At 30.3% G+C, this 18,173-nt stretch overlaps 2 protein-coding genes across 4 annotated transcripts in view; one reads left to right on the forward strand and one right to left on the reverse strand.

Moving 5' to 3' along the window:
- The window catches only part of LOC106687117 (alpha-tocopherol transfer protein), a 13,869-nt gene extending 6,760 nt beyond the window's left edge, over positions 1–7,109 (forward strand). For both annotated transcript variants that reach the window (XM_067053552.1, XM_014430821.2), the window contains 6 exons: positions 425–541; positions 632–797; positions 1,839–2,091; positions 2,240–2,353; positions 4,126–4,231; positions 6,860–7,109. In XM_067053552.1, the coding sequence (XP_066909653.1) occupies positions 460–541; positions 632–797; positions 1,839–2,091; positions 2,240–2,353; positions 4,126–4,231; positions 6,860–7,002 (864 nt within the window). In that variant the 5' untranslated portion in view covers positions 425–459 and the 3' untranslated portion in view covers positions 7,003–7,109. The remainder of the gene's footprint in view (positions 1–424; positions 542–631; positions 798–1,838; positions 2,092–2,239; positions 2,354–4,125; positions 4,232–6,859) is intronic.
- A 455-nt stretch (positions 7,110–7,564) lies between these two features.
- The window catches only part of LOC106687116 (uncharacterized), a 19,837-nt gene continuing 9,228 nt past the window's right edge, over positions 7,565–18,173 (reverse strand). Inside the window, exons 7-16 of one of the 2 annotated variants that reach the window (XM_014430820.2) lie at positions 17,193–17,288; positions 16,670–16,743; positions 16,465–16,553; positions 13,849–13,965; positions 12,904–12,987; positions 11,960–12,065; positions 11,547–11,708; positions 9,641–9,924; positions 9,079–9,279; positions 7,565–7,794 (exon numbers count right to left, since the gene is read on the reverse strand). In XM_014430820.2, coding sequence (XP_014286306.1) covers positions 7,636–7,794; positions 9,079–9,279; positions 9,641–9,924; positions 11,547–11,708; positions 11,960–12,065; positions 12,904–12,987; positions 13,849–13,965; positions 16,465–16,553; positions 16,670–16,743; positions 17,193–17,288 — 1,372 coding nt within the window. In that variant the 3' untranslated portion in view covers positions 7,565–7,635. Of the gene's footprint in view, positions 7,795–9,078; positions 9,280–9,640; positions 9,925–11,546; positions 11,709–11,959; positions 12,066–12,903; positions 12,988–13,848; positions 13,966–16,464; positions 16,557–16,669; positions 16,744–17,192; positions 17,289–18,173 lie in introns of both variants that reach the window. The other variant, XM_014430818.2, reaches the window with a different exon arrangement.

Genomic DNA, 18,173 nt, shown 5'->3' on the forward strand with positions numbered 1-18,173 from the left:
GATTATTGTAGTGTATACTAATTTTTTGTAGTGAATGGGAAGTTTAGAGCGTTTGTCAAGTAAGTGTTGTAGCAATCGGAATCTACGAGCAGTTTCTTGTTCGGCGGACTGAGAAAAAAGGCTAGGTTATGATTTACTTTAAAGGTTCTATCAGTGAGGTAGGAGCGGATTATAAGAAATATGTTGGGGGTAGGAATTTACGAAGTTTTCAATGAAAAGTAAAATCAAATTTACTTAAGAAATAGTAAATAAAGATGTTTACAAATAAATATAGATACATTTTCTGGCAGCCGCGTATAAGGAATAACTGGTTTGGACGCAATATCTCTTGATGTATACAGCAAAAAATTTATCTTGCAGGTTAAAAAAAATATCTAAACAAGTGGATTAAGATTTAGTGATATTCTTTCTTTTTATTTTAAAGGAATAATCACCATAACACTTAAAGAAACCAAAGCCATGAAGAAGGAAGTGAACCACGAGGATGTAGGAAGGCTGAGGGAATGGCTTCTGATGCAACCTCATTATCCCAAGTTCGTAGGTAAACAGAAACAGAAATATTTCATTCCAACTTGTTTAATTTTGTTTTTGAACCAAATATATATACACAGCCATGTAACTTGATTCGCAGACGATGAGATCCTTGCGGCTTTCGCCCACAGCTCCAAGAGCTTGGAGATCGCAAAGCACAAGCTGGAAACATTCTTCACGTGGCGGGCTCACCTCAGGAACAGCATGGCCTTCTTCAATATCAAAGACCCTTCAGACTCTTACTTCAAGGAATGCTCCAAATGTGGGTTAGTCAAAAATTATATTTAATAATTGTGTCACCGTTTTTCTCTCTTATACAACGGCAAGCACTGAAACCAATTTAGACTTGAACATTACTTATTCACATAATATCTACAAATATATTAGTTTTAATATGTGAAGTGGAGAAACAAAATAAAATATTTTTTCCTGAGAGTCAGACCCCCTCAAAATACAAACTCGCTTTCTTCCCTACCACCCCATTCCTATTTATTGCACATTATCGTGTTCCTGATAACTCTTTTTACCATTATTGACCTTTTAGGAAATCTCTATAGCCAGTCAATCATAAACCAAGACTACAAAAAATAACGAACATTCATCAAATAAAATATTTGAAGATTTTTTTTTTAATCCGTCTTAGGACTTTAGTCTAAGCGAAATATCGAAAATTAATTCTTTATAATTTTGGCAACATGATAATCAACGGGTGAAATACAGAAGTTATTTTTATAGTAACTTGTGATTTTTTATAAATACATTTTTTAATAATATATATGTTTTCACGATTTCTCCTTTTTACAGCAATCATTTCGAGCTATTTTTTTATATTTTACGGTTCCATATTTCGAAGGTGTTAGTTACCCATCAATAAAACTAGATATTGTTTGCTTCACGCGCCCTGCAATATATTATATTTGAATATCTATAAATTCCAAATTCCATAAACAAATCTCCCTATCAACAATCAGCGAGTTCCTAATTTTCCACACCTTCTCATATTGCATATAAATATCTGCTTATGATACATATAATAATTATGCTATATTCGAAAGCGGTTGTCAAACAGAGCTGTCGAAGAAAACTCTAGGAGACAAGTTGTATGTAGAAGTCGTACGTCTATTGCCTCTAGATCTTCTTCTTTCATGTCAATAAAAGTGAGCTCATACTACATCGTGTGGTTGCATTACAGTAATTATGTAATCTTTGTGAGTCAAACTATTTTAAGTATTTACATAATCTTTTTTTAAATAAATATTTCGTCCCAGGAAGAACCAACGAACAATGAAGAGCTCATTATTTTGCAGGCAATTGTACTTTCTGCCGCAAACGACTCCCGAGGGCTACAGGGTTCTTTTAAACAGTATAACGGATCAGTTCCAAACGTATTTTGACCAGGACCAAACTATAGCGGCATTCCACATGAGCTTAGAGCTTTCACTGGCCCGCTGGCCGGATATGAAAGGGCTATTTCTAGTCTGGGATCTGAAGGGCTTCACTGCGAGTAATGCAGCAAAGTTGAGTTTCCCAACTCTCGAAACCACAATCCGCTACTTTCAGGTGTGTTCTCTTATTTAGATAAACTTCCCCCATTCAGCACCAACAATTGAATATAAATTTTGAATACACAAACACTTTTCATCATGTATATATTTCAGTAATTAGACACAAAAACCCTAATATATTTTATAAATATTTTCTTTTATAGGATTGTTATCCTGCCAAGATCAAGGGAGTTGTCTTCATAAACTCACCACCGGTAGTAGAAATGATCTATAATAATGGGATTAAACCATTTCTCAAGGACAAATTAAAAACAAGGGTAAGTTGTAAAAAAAAAAAAACATAGGAGTAGATGGTAATATAGAACACCATTTTGTTTTTATGCGAATACAGATCCCTTATTGGGTTTTAATTTTAAGTTTATGTTCTGAATAAATTCCCAAACTAAGTTCTTTTGTATATATAACAAAAGATCAGAGTTATTTATCGAGTAAGAGAAATAAAAATTGGGTTGTAAAGTTTTCAGAAGGTAATATGGTACTCTAACTCCTAAAAAAAATGCATTTTCGTCGAAAAAACGCCAAAACTAATTGCACTGACAAGACACAAAGAAAAGTCTACAATACAGAATCATTTTTGTAAGTAGCAGTTTTTTTTTTTAATGGAACAGAAAAAAATTTCTTAACGTACAATTTCAATTTCAATGCAGTATGTTTTCCCATACAAGTTATACAATAAAAATTTTAAAAACACAAGTAATTCCTATTTTAATTAATATAGAAACAACCTTAAAAGTTAAATATTTTAAAAGAGAGCTTACATGTGGTCATTTCGGAAAATGCTGTAACAATGGGTCTCGTTATGGAGGAACAAAAACAACAAAAGGAACAATGTCATTCTATGGAAATGATGGAAGTGAAATTAGTACTTAACAATTACTCTGTAAAAAATCTAGGTACTTGTACTTGCTATGACACAATTCTTTATTTTCATATTACAGAAAATAATTAGTTGTTATTTTTTAAATTAAATTCTAATTTTTACTAAATAGAGATAGTTCCAATTAAGAACTGTTTTCAGCTTCAGTTACGTCGCATAACGGTGTAAACGTAAGCAAAATACAAAGTAAAAGTGTATTATTCGGTATTGGGTATAGAAGAAGTTTATTCAAAGTTTAAGCACTTGGATGTTCGGTCAAAATAATTTCATCCGTCTAAAAAAAAGAAAAAAAAAAGAGAATAATAACTTTGTGTTTTTAGTAGCATTTTTGTGATTTTTTTAAACTTAAAAAAGAGAAAAAAATTAAAAGTGTACTTATAAAAACTAATTGTTTTATATCATTTTCCAAAATTTCATTGAAAAATAAAATATTATTTTACGTTTTTATTTTTTTAGTTGCGTTGTCTCTGTATGGATCATATCATCTCTACAGATAGTATAAAAAAATGTCGGCATTTTGTATATGGCGGTGCAAAAAATTCCCAGACGAATAAGTGTTTATTAAAGAATAAATTGTATTCCAAAATTTAAGTTATTTAAACTGTATTATTTTTAGATCCAAATTTTCGATTAGGTGCATAGAATTGACCAGGGCCCTGTTATATAATGAAAGCTAATAGTATTAGTTTAAAATACAAGTATAGAAACAATGTGGTAATTACATTAATACTTATACTTTTCCATAATAGGGAGGACTATTAGTGATATTACAGGAGTTAAAAAGTACTAAAGTACAACTTACTATTGCACAAGCCAGTGTAATTGTATTAAGTTAAATCGACAAGACTAATAAATAGTATTAGTTTATACTTTATTATGAAACAGGGTTGACACGTTGCCAACTCCCTTCACGTCAGAAAAAAAATCCTCGATCAGCTAATGATAAAATGATATATAGTCTATCTATATTATATCATGTCTATCTGTATGAATAATTATTATAACAAAATTTTTATTGATACGCTCACAATTTATTTTTATCCGATTCAATACTACTTCTACTTATAGTGTAATATTTAATTAGTTCTTTATTTAGTCATTGCATTTCAAGAAATAAATGAACTAAAAAAATTCTATATATCTGCATTTCAGATCACAATTACAGGAAAAGATAGTACGTGTCTGAAAAAGTACTTGCCAGAGGAAATACTTCCACTGGACTATGGTGGAAAGGAAAAACATTCTTCTGAATTATACGGTAATGATTCATTTCATTCTTAAATGTAATATATATATATAATTCCTGTCCCGATATAGTTTTTTACGTCCACGTCATAAGCCATTAGTTCATGTTAGTTTTTTAGTTGCGTGGGGAACTACTTTTCCTTTTTCTTTTTTTTTTTTATTGGAAACTACCATTTTTACTTCCCATACATTAAAATATTATTTAGTCACTGTTCTTATAGAAATTTAAAATTAATTCACAATGAAAGGAATTAAATAGTGAATAAAAATTTTCTTTTATTTATTTACTTAATGTGATTTACATCTGTACAAGTAATCAATACAATAAGTAAATATGTTGTATGTTTCTTTTGCACTTGAAAATCTTGGGAAGGAACCACCCGTTGGTGGTACTTCAAGCATTAATTTAAATTAGAAGGTCCCGTGTCCATCAACTTTTCAGACGCCTCGGAGGTTTATCAGTGATTGTTAAGGATGAAAGATTGAGAATTAATGGGCTAGGATGGGTAAGGAATTTGAAAAAAAAATTAAGTAATAATTTATTAAATGCACAAAATGCTTCCCTTACGTCCAGTTTCGATAGATATTAAACACCAATTTCTTTGCCGTTTTATTTTTCTCTTGCCCTTCCACACATAAACCTGTCCCAGTTCAACTTTTTAAAGAATGGCGATTTTCAGATCTGCTCGTAATCCTGGCAGTAAGTATAAGATCTAATCAGTAAAACATAGAATCATAGTAAAACATTTTATGACATATAAAATCTATGTAAAAAATAATTCCAAGATATTACAGTTTTAATCTGTATAGATCTTACCCTTATTGCTAGGATTCCTTGTATATCAGAAAATAACCATTTTTTGAGATGTCACACTTTTGAGGTAGGACAGTGTATCTTCTAGTATCTTGGTCCATTGATCTGCGATATTTACCCCAACATTTCTGGTTTTAATTCATCAATTGCGTCAGTACATTGTATTATTTTTGATGGTGAAACCATATTCTAATTTATTTTAGGGTAAAATAAATAACAAAGTGGATTGGTAAATATGAAAATATTTATGAAGATTGCCTTTTATTTATTTGTATATTATGCCTATACTTGTATATTTTTTTTCTTGCCTTTTTTTCTACAATCACATTTAGAAGTACTTAAAACTCATTAACAGTGCAATCCTCTGTAAGTAACTCCGAAAAAAAATATAGATATTGAAGAAAAAATTAAATAAAATGAAAACAAAAATATGTTTAATTACTGAAGAGTCAAGTCGCGCAGTTGACAATTTTTAACTTCAACGTTTCGTTTGGAATCTATCTCTACCAACTGGGTTGGCAGTAGTTGACAGTAGAAGTTTAGAAAGCAAGATGCGAGGAGTTCTAATCTGGCTGGATGATTCCGTTTGATTAAATAAAAATCAATGTTTCCTTGCACTAAAAAAAAAACGTTTTTTTAACATTTTTTTCTTTCTTTGAAAAGTTTCAATTTTGCTCATTCATTGTGTATTTCATTCACCTGCAACGACGGTACCTATTTGGAAAGTACTTTTTTTAATATATGTACTTCACATCAGCCAATTTTATTAATGGTTTCATTTTTTAATCTATATAATTAACATTATGATTATTGTAGTGAATAGTCGTTTCTGGTTCTAATGCACAACGATGTAATTATCGAAAAATAAAGCATCGTACAGATTTGGAAATTATAGCACAGTAAGACATTGCTTTAAAAAAGATATTTTAAATAATTATAAAAGATGAATTGCTCAGTATAAAAAATATTAATGTATTGTGTATTGTATGTATATTGAGAAAAAAAATGAGATAAAGCAGAATAATTATGGGAGATTAATTAACATAAGGCAAAAACAAAAAAAATAACAATTACACATGCCGCGAATTAAAGAAATTACACAAGACAAATTAATTTATCACAAGTATAATGTCGTAATTTTTTTGTTTTGTATATCCTGATCGTATGTTAATGAATTTTTTCCAGAAGAGAAAATTCTAATTTTTTTTTTTATATAATGCCTTTGAAGTTGCCAGTCATCTACTTCAGTGTATGAAATTAACCTACTCACAGGTTCCTTCACCTTGGAAAAATTTTGGATCCGCCACTGTACATTTAATGCTACATACTTGTTGATAGTAAGGTTATTTTGGAAGGTTCTAAAAATAAGATGCTACATACCTTAGGACTTGGAGGAAGGAGTGTTATGAATTGGGTAAGGTGCCAGGAAACGAAAAGCAAAAAGGCGGGCTTTATAATGAGCTCCGAGGGCGGGTCAGTGGTTTACAAGCCAATCACAGGCTGCCGTCAGTTTCAGTATAAATTACAATGGCTGGCTTTACTATAAACATACCCGTATACCTGATTTCCAAACAAGTGGTTAACGTATAAATCTTCTCTTTTTAGATTACTTCACTTTCCCTTTACAAGTTATGCCATACACCTTTCTCTCCCCTCTCCATAAACGAATTAATAAAAAAGTTATTTTTGAAATTTGTTTGTACCAAGATAAGTGCATTGCAATGTTTAATAAATATTAACTTTTTAGTGAGCCTTATTCAGAGAATCTGTGTTCTGATTAAACTTTATTTTAGAATATTTATAATGGTGTGGTTACTTCTTTTTTAGCTGACTGGATGAACTTACTGGAAGAGAAGAAAGATTGGTTGAAACGTAATTTACTTCTTGTCGCAGATGAAACTAAACGACCTCCGAACTCAAAGCAAATGTTCGGAGTCGAGGGGACGTTCCGAACATTAGATATTGATTAGATTCTTTAAATATATATTATTTAATCTACTTAACATCATAAAACTTAATACCATGTTGATCTTATCGTGACTATGTAATAAGCAAAGATAATAAAACATTTAATAAATTTAGATTTCCAATGAAGAACCTTCTCATAATAGGCAGAGGTAAATTAATATATTTAAAATTTTGGAAAAAATGCTTCCATTATTGACCGTTTTGCAAACTTAATGTAGTGTTATATCTTTAAAGTTATAATATAGCATTTAAGCATATTATATAAATTTAAATTTGGAAGATTCCTGATATTGATTGGTTAAATATTATTATAAAATAGGACTATTTTTCTATTATGCTTAATAGTGTCATAAATATTTGTAAATTTGTCTGAAAAACTAAGTGTTGCAAACGTTGCACTTACTAGACCGTATAACAACTTCAAACTTAAAGACTTCTCAATTCAGCAGAACATTTTCTATTTGCATGATTGTTTATATCACATAAATTATGAACAAAAGATGTATAACTTTGATGTGTAGAGGTTTTTCGGAATCAAAATTTGGAGTACAAATAAGAAAAAAGAAAATTGTAAAAAAATTATTATTATGTTGTCAAAATATACACAAAAATGAAGAACACAAAAAGGTGATGGACTATTTGTTGATCTTGTACTTCCCCTTGGGCCTGAAAGGATTCCTCAGCCAGTCAGACCTGTCCTCCAGAACCATGGACTCCCGGCACAGTTCTTCGCTGCCCCAGCTCTGTCGTTTCTTCTTCCGGAGGAAGGAAAGCTTGCCTCTTTTATCTTCTGTCTAGGGGCAGATCATTAAAATAATTAAAATTATAGACAATAATTAATTCCAAAAATATATTTATATTTTATATTTTTCAAAGGGCCATAGTGTTATAATGCTATATTATTTCAAGGCGGAATACAACCCCATTTTACTTAAATTCTTTACTTTATTACGGACATTTCGAACTAAAACCAGCTCATATATTAAGAGCCCTCATATTTTTAACTAGGATTTCAGATAAAATCAATTATCATTCGTTGCAGATCTGTCGTCCTTCAAATCTGCAGTTACATTTTACCGGGCAATCACAATCGGTTAAACTGAGTTATAGAGTATATCTGCATTCAAGTACCACACAAAAAACCTTCTGTACTTTGAATTGGAATCTGCTATCTAACGAATGTGGGTTCTATTACATTTTTTTTTTTACTTTCAATTTCAATAAAATGGATTTAATAGAGATAAACGATTTATTAATTGTAGCTTTCATTATATTCTCATACTTATTTTTTAAATTACAAGATGTTTTTATTGTACATTTTGATTTGAGTAAAACTCTCCAATTTTTCCCAACAATCTAATTTTTGTTCTCATGTAACTCGGTTTTTTATTTTTTTTATTTTTTATGGTCCTGCTATATTTCTTTAATGATCTTAGGTGCATTTCGTCTTATCTGTTAAAGAAATTTTTGCTTATCTTGTTCATTCTAAAACAACAATTTCAATGTAATTGCTTTAATGAGAAAATAAAATCAATGAAATCAAAACATTTTTCCAATTTTTATGTTTATTTAAAGTAAACTCAAGTTCTTTGAGTTACATATAGTGGCCCATGAATGACAGGTACATTTATTTTATAATTTTAATTATTATTTTTGAATCATTTGCGATACAGCATCCAACTACTTGCTTCAATCACAAATTCAAATTTTTTCCCCGAAAATCCTTTCCTAGTTCTAGAACTTTAGAAAACAAATGATAATCACGGAAGAAAAATGAGAACAAAGTTTGTCTTAGAATCTAATATTATGAGTTATTCAATTAACTCAAATTTTACTGTGATATTGAAACGTATAATCTTGTTTCTCTCCTCTTTTCACTTTGCTATCGGAATGTCAAATTATAAAATTTCCCTTGGTGTCTTCAAATAGAATTGACAATGTATAATATTTAGAGAACTAAAACCATTAAAAGGGATTAGAGATTGTATTATTATTTTGGAATATTCATTAGATTAACGGCCTTCAAAGATGAAAATGATTAACAGTTATTGAATACAAAAATAAAACATAAAAGTTACCTCCTCTTTGACCGTGAGACCGTTCGGAGATGGGACAGAGGAGTCCACGATTAGTATGTCTTTCTCATCCTCTTCCGGTTCCTGTATCACTGGTTCTTCAGTTGGAGGACCGATGACTCCTGAAAGGAAGTCTTCTTTGGCTTTTTGGATCCGGAGTGCTCTCTGTTTGAGGCTCTCGCAGAGTTCAGGCTTCACCAACTCCTGCAAGGCAGATGAAGTTATTAATTAAATAATTTTGTTTATTGTGTAATATTACATTCTGTCGTAATTTACAGACTATGGTAATAGAGATCAAAGATCAGAAATATAAATTAAGCCCGAAAATAACGGCGCTTACAGTTTATTGAAAAATACAATATTCTTACACACATGGACTCTATAAATATATAATAGTTCAATAGCAATGACCAATGATCAAGCTAATATTTCATATATTAGATAATAATATGTAATATTACTAGATTAATCGGTTCGCAAAGGCTGTATTTACAGGTGGAAATTTGACAATTTGTTATTATTCTAACTAGTACAATTTTACAAAATCTGAAAAAAAGATAAATACCTGCAACCGTTCTATCCTTTTTATTATTTCGGATGGCTGGTTCTCCACTAGATCAGGCATAGGAGGATGCACTGGATGTTGTTGCTCCTGGACTTCAGGATCAGGCTGTTCTTCAGAAGGAGGATCGTCCTCGGGTGTGCAGTTTTCTTCAGAAGTTAGATCTGGGACTTCCTCATCAACGTCTTGGTCGAACGTGTCAGTAGTTGTTTGTTCCGGAAAGGTTAGAGGATCTGCGGTGAATTCAGAACACTGGCCCAAGCTGATGGTTGAAGGATAATCTTCTTCTGGAATAAGAACGTCCATTTAAAAAAGATTAATCGAAAGTAAACGGAGAACAGACTTTTCATTTGAAATTGAAAACAAAGGCGATGGGTATCAAAACTTTTTTTTTTCTGAGTTTCTATTATTCATTGTAATACTTCACTATATATCCTTATAATAGTTAAATCAATTCAATTATTGATCAGAATCTCGGTGACGAGTAAAGGAGAAGTCCGATAACTAACTCACTTGTGATTTTGAAATGCTGATTATGAATTTCAACTTTGTGTCTTAAATTTATTTCTGAAAATCAACACACTCAATAATTACAATTGGATATTGGATACCTAGGCCTACTATACTGCTATACGTTCTGTTCTAAGGAAAAAGCTATACAAAATGATACGGATTAAATTTTAGCAGTTTAATCTATATATATATAACATTTCCTTCATGTAATTGATTATTCTTTTTTTTATCATTTCTTTATTACTAGATCAGCTTGATCGGACACTGTTATGGTAATATATAACTGATTAAATGAAAAAATTAAATTATTTAAAAAAGTGACTACAGAAATTATTGTAGTTTGTTGGCAACTCATATATTGCAGTATGTGTTTCGTTTAAACGTAAGTGATGAAGGATGACCCCCGCAGTATAAGCATATACTTAATAGTAATAAGTATCATTAGCGCCCCATATGGCCAATATAGTAAAAACAGTCTCTATCGCTTGCTGTGGAAAAGCAGACCATAAAAGAGCGCCATTTTTTTCTTCTGGAAATCAGAGAAGTCATGTTGTTTTCCTCTCTTGAATTTAGGTTATGATGCGTGCGAGCTTCAGGAAGTGGTTCCCTGACTAGGGACGGGAGCCAGAAGAGAGGGAGATAATGAGAGAAAATATGCCGCCTTCATTCACATAAACATCCACTTAAGTGAATTCACTCTAATTTGTATTCTTAATACAACTGAAACTGAAACTTACATATCAACGCATCAATATTGCTATCTTTAATGGCCCTAATTAAAAATTATATATATTTTTTTTTGCTTCCCCGTTGTAAATTATATAATAGATTCTAATATTTAATTTCTCTTGTTCAATCTCTACAACCCTGTAAATGTTCAATAGATTCATTTTCTTTCACGTTCAATTAAATTACATAAATTCCACTTACTAACCCAACCTGCACATTCTAAAGGGAAGTAGCCCCTGGCTTAAGTTGATGATTTCACTACTGCTTTTACTCGGAAATTTTTCAGAACATTTTAAATTTCAAATTATTGATATAAGGAAATTATTGGGCCAAAAAAAAAATTCATAATATATCGTTTCTTCTTATTATTAATTCATTCATTCACGTGAAGTTTTTATCATATGAACTGTTGACTGCAAAAATGATCAGTTAAATCTGGAGTTTCGGGATATACAAAGCTTCAGAGGAAATTCTATAAAGTTTTTAGGATGAAATAAAATTGATTCCAATTAAAGCATTTGAAGTAAATGCATTTATTAATTAATTAAACAATTTAAAAAAAAAATCAATTATGATAAGAACAGAATGCTACCAGTTTTGCTTTCATATATAAACATATTGTCCATCATGAAATATTTCTTTAGGAATGCAAACACTTCCTCCTTACCTCCATTCGGTTCCTCGACGGGCCGCATCTCCACGGAGTCCCCCACAGGCGAGAATATTGTCCTCACCGTCGGGACTAGGACCCGGTCATCAAAGGCCTGAAAGGTAAAGCTCGCTGGTGAGGAGCAGTCCTTGTCTCCTTGCTGCCTCCCGCATTCCCAGTCTGTAAAGAGTGTTTACTGGTTTCAAAATGAATCCAAGGGGTCTTATTTACATGGGATTTATTATGAATTAAAGTCGCTAATAATTTTAAAAATAATTAATTCTTCATATGTTGGAGTAAATCATTAAGAGCTTGAAATCTTCAATATTCAAAATTATGAAATATTTAAAAATGATTATTTCTATTTTCATCGACTCCCCTTATGCTATCGAGTAGTCGAACTATATCGTACATCTACTACTATAATTTACCTCTATTGGCCAGCAATAGCCTGAGGGCCGTCTGGAGATCCTGCAAGAGATCGACAAGCTCTGATGGTATTCTGGACAGCTGGAACGACGGTCTGAACCACTCTGCCTGGAACGGGGGAAGATATGTCTGTATAGATCTCGTAAGACGGTTATCGGTTATCTATTCTAGGGTGTGCATATTTATTATTATTCACTAAAAAAAAAATCTGATTTAAAAATAAAAAGTGACTTTTATTTCAGTTCATGTTTGTTTTTGTTTTTTTTCAAATTATGAGGAAGACGGTCAAGGGTGCGCCCACAAGAAAATTAAAAATTATTAACAATTATTCATTTTCTGACGTTTCACCCCACTTTGCAGAGCTTCGTCAGGGCTGTTTCAGTTTGTTGAACCAACTTGTTTGAGACAAGTTGCAATTCGTTTCGAATTGACCTCAACTGACCGCATCCCTGACCATCTTCTTCATAGTTTTTTTTTTTCATTATTACATCCTTGGTATTCCAACATTTCGGGGTACACAATTAGAAAATAGTACCACAGCGTGTTATTTTTATCTTTATGTATAATTTTTTTTTTCATACTCAGGTAGTCAACTATATTTTACACTTAATTATCTTCATTAGCATCTATAATGTCTTATTTCGCCATATCTGTAAACCATTATAATTTTTATATATTGTAGCTAATTAGAGAATGGCAGACGTACAATGTTAAGTTGGAATAATAAAGCGTTAAAAATAAGAATAAACAGAAAGTGGAAGAAAAGTTCACTTTTTATCACAAATATACTCTACAAAACGATATTGATCATAGTTTTATTTCAATAAAAACACTCATGCAGTCCGAATTCGTGCAGATTTAATTTAAAATTAATATATCATTTAGGTATAGTAATAATCTAACAAATATAGTATGGCAATAAAATATATTATTGAAATCTACTGACCGAAATACGGTGGAGTGAACTGTCCTCTAGCAGCCTTCTCAGTTCTAAATCTCTCTCTCGAACAGCAAGTTCAAGCCTATCGGCCTAAGAACAAGGAGAATTTATATTTTAAGTGAACATTTCAAAGCCAGGCTTACAAGAATATGATAACATTCTTTGGCATCGTTTCATGTGCTTCTCAGAAAGTTTTTAAGATCACTTTGTATTTCCCTAATAATATTCATTTTAAAATCCTTCAATTTAAATTTTAACATCGAATCATACGGTAGTATTCATTAATAATTATTTAATCTAAACTTTATTGACCAACAAGTTAAAAGTTAAAAATAAAATTTACACTTATTAGTGTTTTTGAGTTATCCGAAGTTCATTCGTCGAGAACCTTCTAGGGAAACATACTACATAGTTGGTCATCACATCTAGAGAAAATAAAATAAAATTAATTTTTGGAATATTTTATCCTCCTTTTTTTATTCCTGAAGAAAATAATAAGTAATAAATAATTTGAATTACATAGTACATTTTTATTTTTTTTTTTTCAAAATAACCAACTTGACTTTGGTCAAAATTTATTTATTTTCTCAGCAGTTTCTTTCTTGACAGACATCATTAACTATGGTTAGGATTTTACATGAAATTGGTTTCAGCTACAATAAATAACTTAAATCAAATATTATGTTATTTTGTCCCTCTGCCCCTAAAGAAAATGTATAGATCTGCTCCTGCAGAACATAGATAACAGATAAACTATGTATGATATAGAACTACAAATTGAAATGTATGAGTCGTTTAGAAAACTTGAAACATTGATATGGTTGAGTCGTGTACAGAATACACATTATAGACTCACTAACAGTTTGAAGTAATAAATTCATACAAAATCCAAATTCTATATTATTTATTTGATAAAAAATTTAAACTTGAAAAGTAAAATAGAGTGTTCACCAAATCTAGAAGACTTGATAAAGAGGTCTCTATGACGGTGATCGGATCGAGGTCTTCTGGTTCTTCGATTGGCTTCTTGAAGTTGTTGTTCCATCCGTTCTCATTACCAGCGAATACCTACCGTAGGGAAAACAATTGTTATATAAATCTATAAATCATTTACCATCTGATATTTCACAAAATCGTGAACTAGTATAATGATTAACCCTTGCACTGCCTAAAGAGTTTCTGAGAATTTTTCTATTTTAATGGAATGTGGATATACCATGAGAGAGGATCTGGGTGTGACCCTCAGTACGTTACGTTCATGTATCCTCGTACTGGCTATAGGAGGGGTACGGGGTATAATGAGTTTAGGCTCTTATGTACTTCCTCTATTTTACAAAACTGTTTATACAATGTTTTTTTCAAACAAAAACATTTGTTTAAAGGTCATTCACTAATAAGAAGCGACAATTAGATATCCAAAGCGTTTTCCGAGCTCCTTTATACTATTTCGCGTCATTTCTCTTACATTATTGTTATGTAATAATTACTATTCTGATTTAATCATTTATTGATCTAATTTAATTTTAAATATGCATTGTAACTCGGAGAGTAATAATAAACCTCGTATTCATAATTATTTTATTTAATTTAAAAGTATTTAAGTAGATAATTATTTTTGTTTCATTGTAGCCGTGTGTCAGCCCTGTTAATTGCGTCCATCCAGCCTCATAAATTGGGTACCCTTACTTGGGTAAAAATCTAGCGGTTGAGTCTGATTTTGACTAAATTACCTCCTTACACAACCGTCGGTCCTAACAGTACTTTCTTACAACTAGTACTGCACCCTTCATAGGTTGTAAGGGTACAGATTTAATTTTTTTTTTTTTAATAATATCATTTATAGAGGAAATACAAACTAATTATTGATGGTTAGCTGAGTTAATATATTTTTTTCTAAGATTGATTGTTTTTATTTTCGAATTTCGAAATTGTCGCATCCTATTATAAAGACCTCTAAGCAATGGTATTTATTTTCACGTTTGATATTGTTATTGAACACTTTCAGTTAAAATTATTTGAAAGTATTGAATGATAATAATGTGGTAAAGTTAAAATAAAAAATAATAAAATTGAAATATATGATTAATGAGGTATAGATAGTTGACCGTAGATTAATGCTTGGAGAAGTTTGTCGGGGGATGCGGTCAGCAAAGAACAACATAAATAAACAAAACCATATTTGTCGGGGGGTGCGGTCAGCAAAATTTGTAGATTCCATTTATTTATTTAATTTTTCAATTTTTTAGACACTACTTGCATATCTTATATTATACATATCTTCTTACCTACATGATATTATATTTCATCTGTCACTGTTTTCAATTTACTACCATACAATTCCACAAATATCAATCAATTAAAATTTTGTACTATTCAATTATCAGTTATCAATTTTTTATCATTTATGATTTAATTCAATATTTTGTATAATTCTAAATTTGTTTGTATACTATTCCTTTTCAATTGTATGTTACTCTAAATGTTGTTGTTATCTCTTTTGTTCTATAGCCCTGATGAAGACCTGAAACTCAGGTCGAAACGTCGGCATAAAATAAATTAATATGGTTTTGTATATTTATGTTGTTCTTTGGTGACCGCACCCCCCGACAAACTTCTCCAAGAAAGAAGAAATATATGATTATATTTTATACTCTTAGATAAATGTTTACATAACTTTGAAACATTTAGGAATAAATAAATTATGGTAAACCATAATAAACAGTAACATAATATGTTATGTATATATATCAGAGAATATAAATTATACTGTTAATTTTAAATCTGATACAAAACATTTGAACCAGCATTATGCTGACATTTTAAGTTAAGTTAATTCATGTTAATTTTTTCTAGTTTTGGTAAAATAAATAATATGTAATTAAAATTGATAGGTTTTTGAAATACTAATATGGATGAATAAATAAACTGAAATAAAATTAAAAATATAATGGAGATATGGCAAACCTGGGATAGTGAGGAAGGTTACTCAGTGTAGTGTTGTTAAAATGAGTAATTTAAAAAGAGATTGTAAACTAGTTAATGTTATACTAAATACTGTAAACTAGTTAATGTGTTAAGGACTAATGATAAATAATTTGAAGTTGATAACCTATGGTTTAGCTTGTGATAGTGTTATAAGGCAGAAAATATTATTTTTCATGATGTTTTTAAAATTAGTATATAATGAATAGATTGTGTTTAAAAAGAATTATTGATGGATCCTTGAAAATGGCCGGAATGGCCAAAACGTTTGGAGTGTTAAAATAATAAAAAAAATTGTTGAGACCAAATGGATGTTTTTTTATAACTACTATACTACTATAATTTGAGGGATAAAACAATTTTGGCTATGGAATCCTTCAAACTTTATAAGATTGAAAAATATGTCTAGCAGTCAATGTATGGGTTAATATTTCTGTCGTGAACTATATCTCTGTCACTATCTTCATTTTTGAGTAGAATCGTGCCAATATCTCATCTTGATATGGGATTAATAATTCATGATCTAGTGATGTACGTTCAAATTTATTGATTAATTATTGCTATTCAATATGTAATTCTGCTCACTTGTTCATATGATCCGCCCGCAGGTGGACTATCAACTTCCTCATCGGAGTCGCCTTCGCTGTTGGTACAACTGACGTCTCTGCTATCCCCTTCTAGTCCGGACCGAAATCATAATTTGTGCATTCTCATAAAATTCTAACGTCACAATATTATAAAATGTAAAAAAATAAATAAATAAATGTATAAAATTTAAAAAAACAATTACCTCCACCAGTATCAAATGACTTAGATACATCCTGTATTTGACCTTCCAGGTCAATCATATCGTTTTCCAGTTGTCTAAAATTCAAAATTAAATCATTTTTTAGAATTTAGTAGTAGACATTTTTCTAATTATTTTTTGATTTTTAATAAAATGCTAAAAAAAAATTAAAATTTAGTTTTAAATCATTAACTACTAACTAGTTTAGTTATTAGTTTAGAAAACAAGTACATCAAGTACACTTGTTCTATTTTGCCTAACCAAGAAGATGTAATGAAGGCAATGCCATTCTCTTGGGGCAGATTTAATTTACCTATCTTAGGGCCGATTAATACTCTTGAGTTAATTTAATTTAAGATAACTTGCTAGAGAAATTTTCCGTATTTTAAATAATTACTTCAGCTTTATAGTTAACTAGTTTGGGTTCATTTTATTGTACAATAAGCCATATTCTTAATCATTAATGATCCCTCTGAACCATGAAACCGATACAGTGACAATTTTTCTGTAAATATACCATACTAACCTGCAAAGGTCCCGTTCCTTCTTCAGTTTCTGCAAAAGACTTAGGTTTTCCTCCAAGAGGGGGTAACTCGAGTTAACAACTCTCTTCAAATCTTCCCTGGAAGATAATAACACCTTAGAGATTAATTCACTTTGAAATTGTACTGACATAAATTCCATATGAAATGAACACAGATCAGATATTAGCAAACGTTTGTTCAACAGTTAATATATCGGTATATAGTAATCATTATATCATCATAAGAATTCGATATACCTTATCATACAGCATAATCATAAACCATAAATATATAATATAATCATCTGTAATAGATTACAAAAAATTTATGAATACCAACATTCTTTTAATTATTAAAGAAACCACTTTTTAACCATCTAAAGGAGAATTTTTAGTATTTATTAATTTTTTTACGTAACTTAGGGAATAAATAAACACTCATTAACTACTGAAAAAATATAAATATAAGGAAGACAAACAAGGTGCAGTCAGAATAAATCAAATAGTATTAAAAAACTATTTATTGTGAGCCCACGTTTTGCTCCACTTTTCAGGGCTTCGTCAGGGCTAAAAAAGGATACAAACAATTAAAATAATGTAAAAAATTAGAATAATAGATAACATAAAATAAACGTAAACTAAGGTATGGTTAAAAATGATTTCAAATATGTATATATATATAAATAAACAAAAAAAAAATATAAAAATAACATATTTAGTGAAAATTATAAATAAACAAAAATTACTAGACAATATGAAAACGGAAATAATAACAAATAAAAAAGTAGATTCGAAAGGAATATAAAAATATAGTACACAATAAGGGAAATAAGACTAAAATAAAGGTAAAAAAAAAAAAGGAAAATAGGACGCCCACCATTCTGAATGATGGAAAGTGCATGAATGAGATAAAGGCGGATGAAGGTATCAATCAGGTAGGGGAGTGGGGAATTCGACGGTTAACAGATTGAAATCAAAAAGATA

The sequence above is a fragment of the Halyomorpha halys genome, unplaced genomic scaffold, assembly GCF_000696795.3.
Source record: "Halyomorpha halys isolate HHAL.00 unplaced genomic scaffold, Hhal_1.1 Scaffold914.1, whole genome shotgun sequence".
Taxonomy (NCBI): Eukaryota; Metazoa; Arthropoda; class Insecta; order Hemiptera; family Pentatomidae; genus Halyomorpha; species Halyomorpha halys.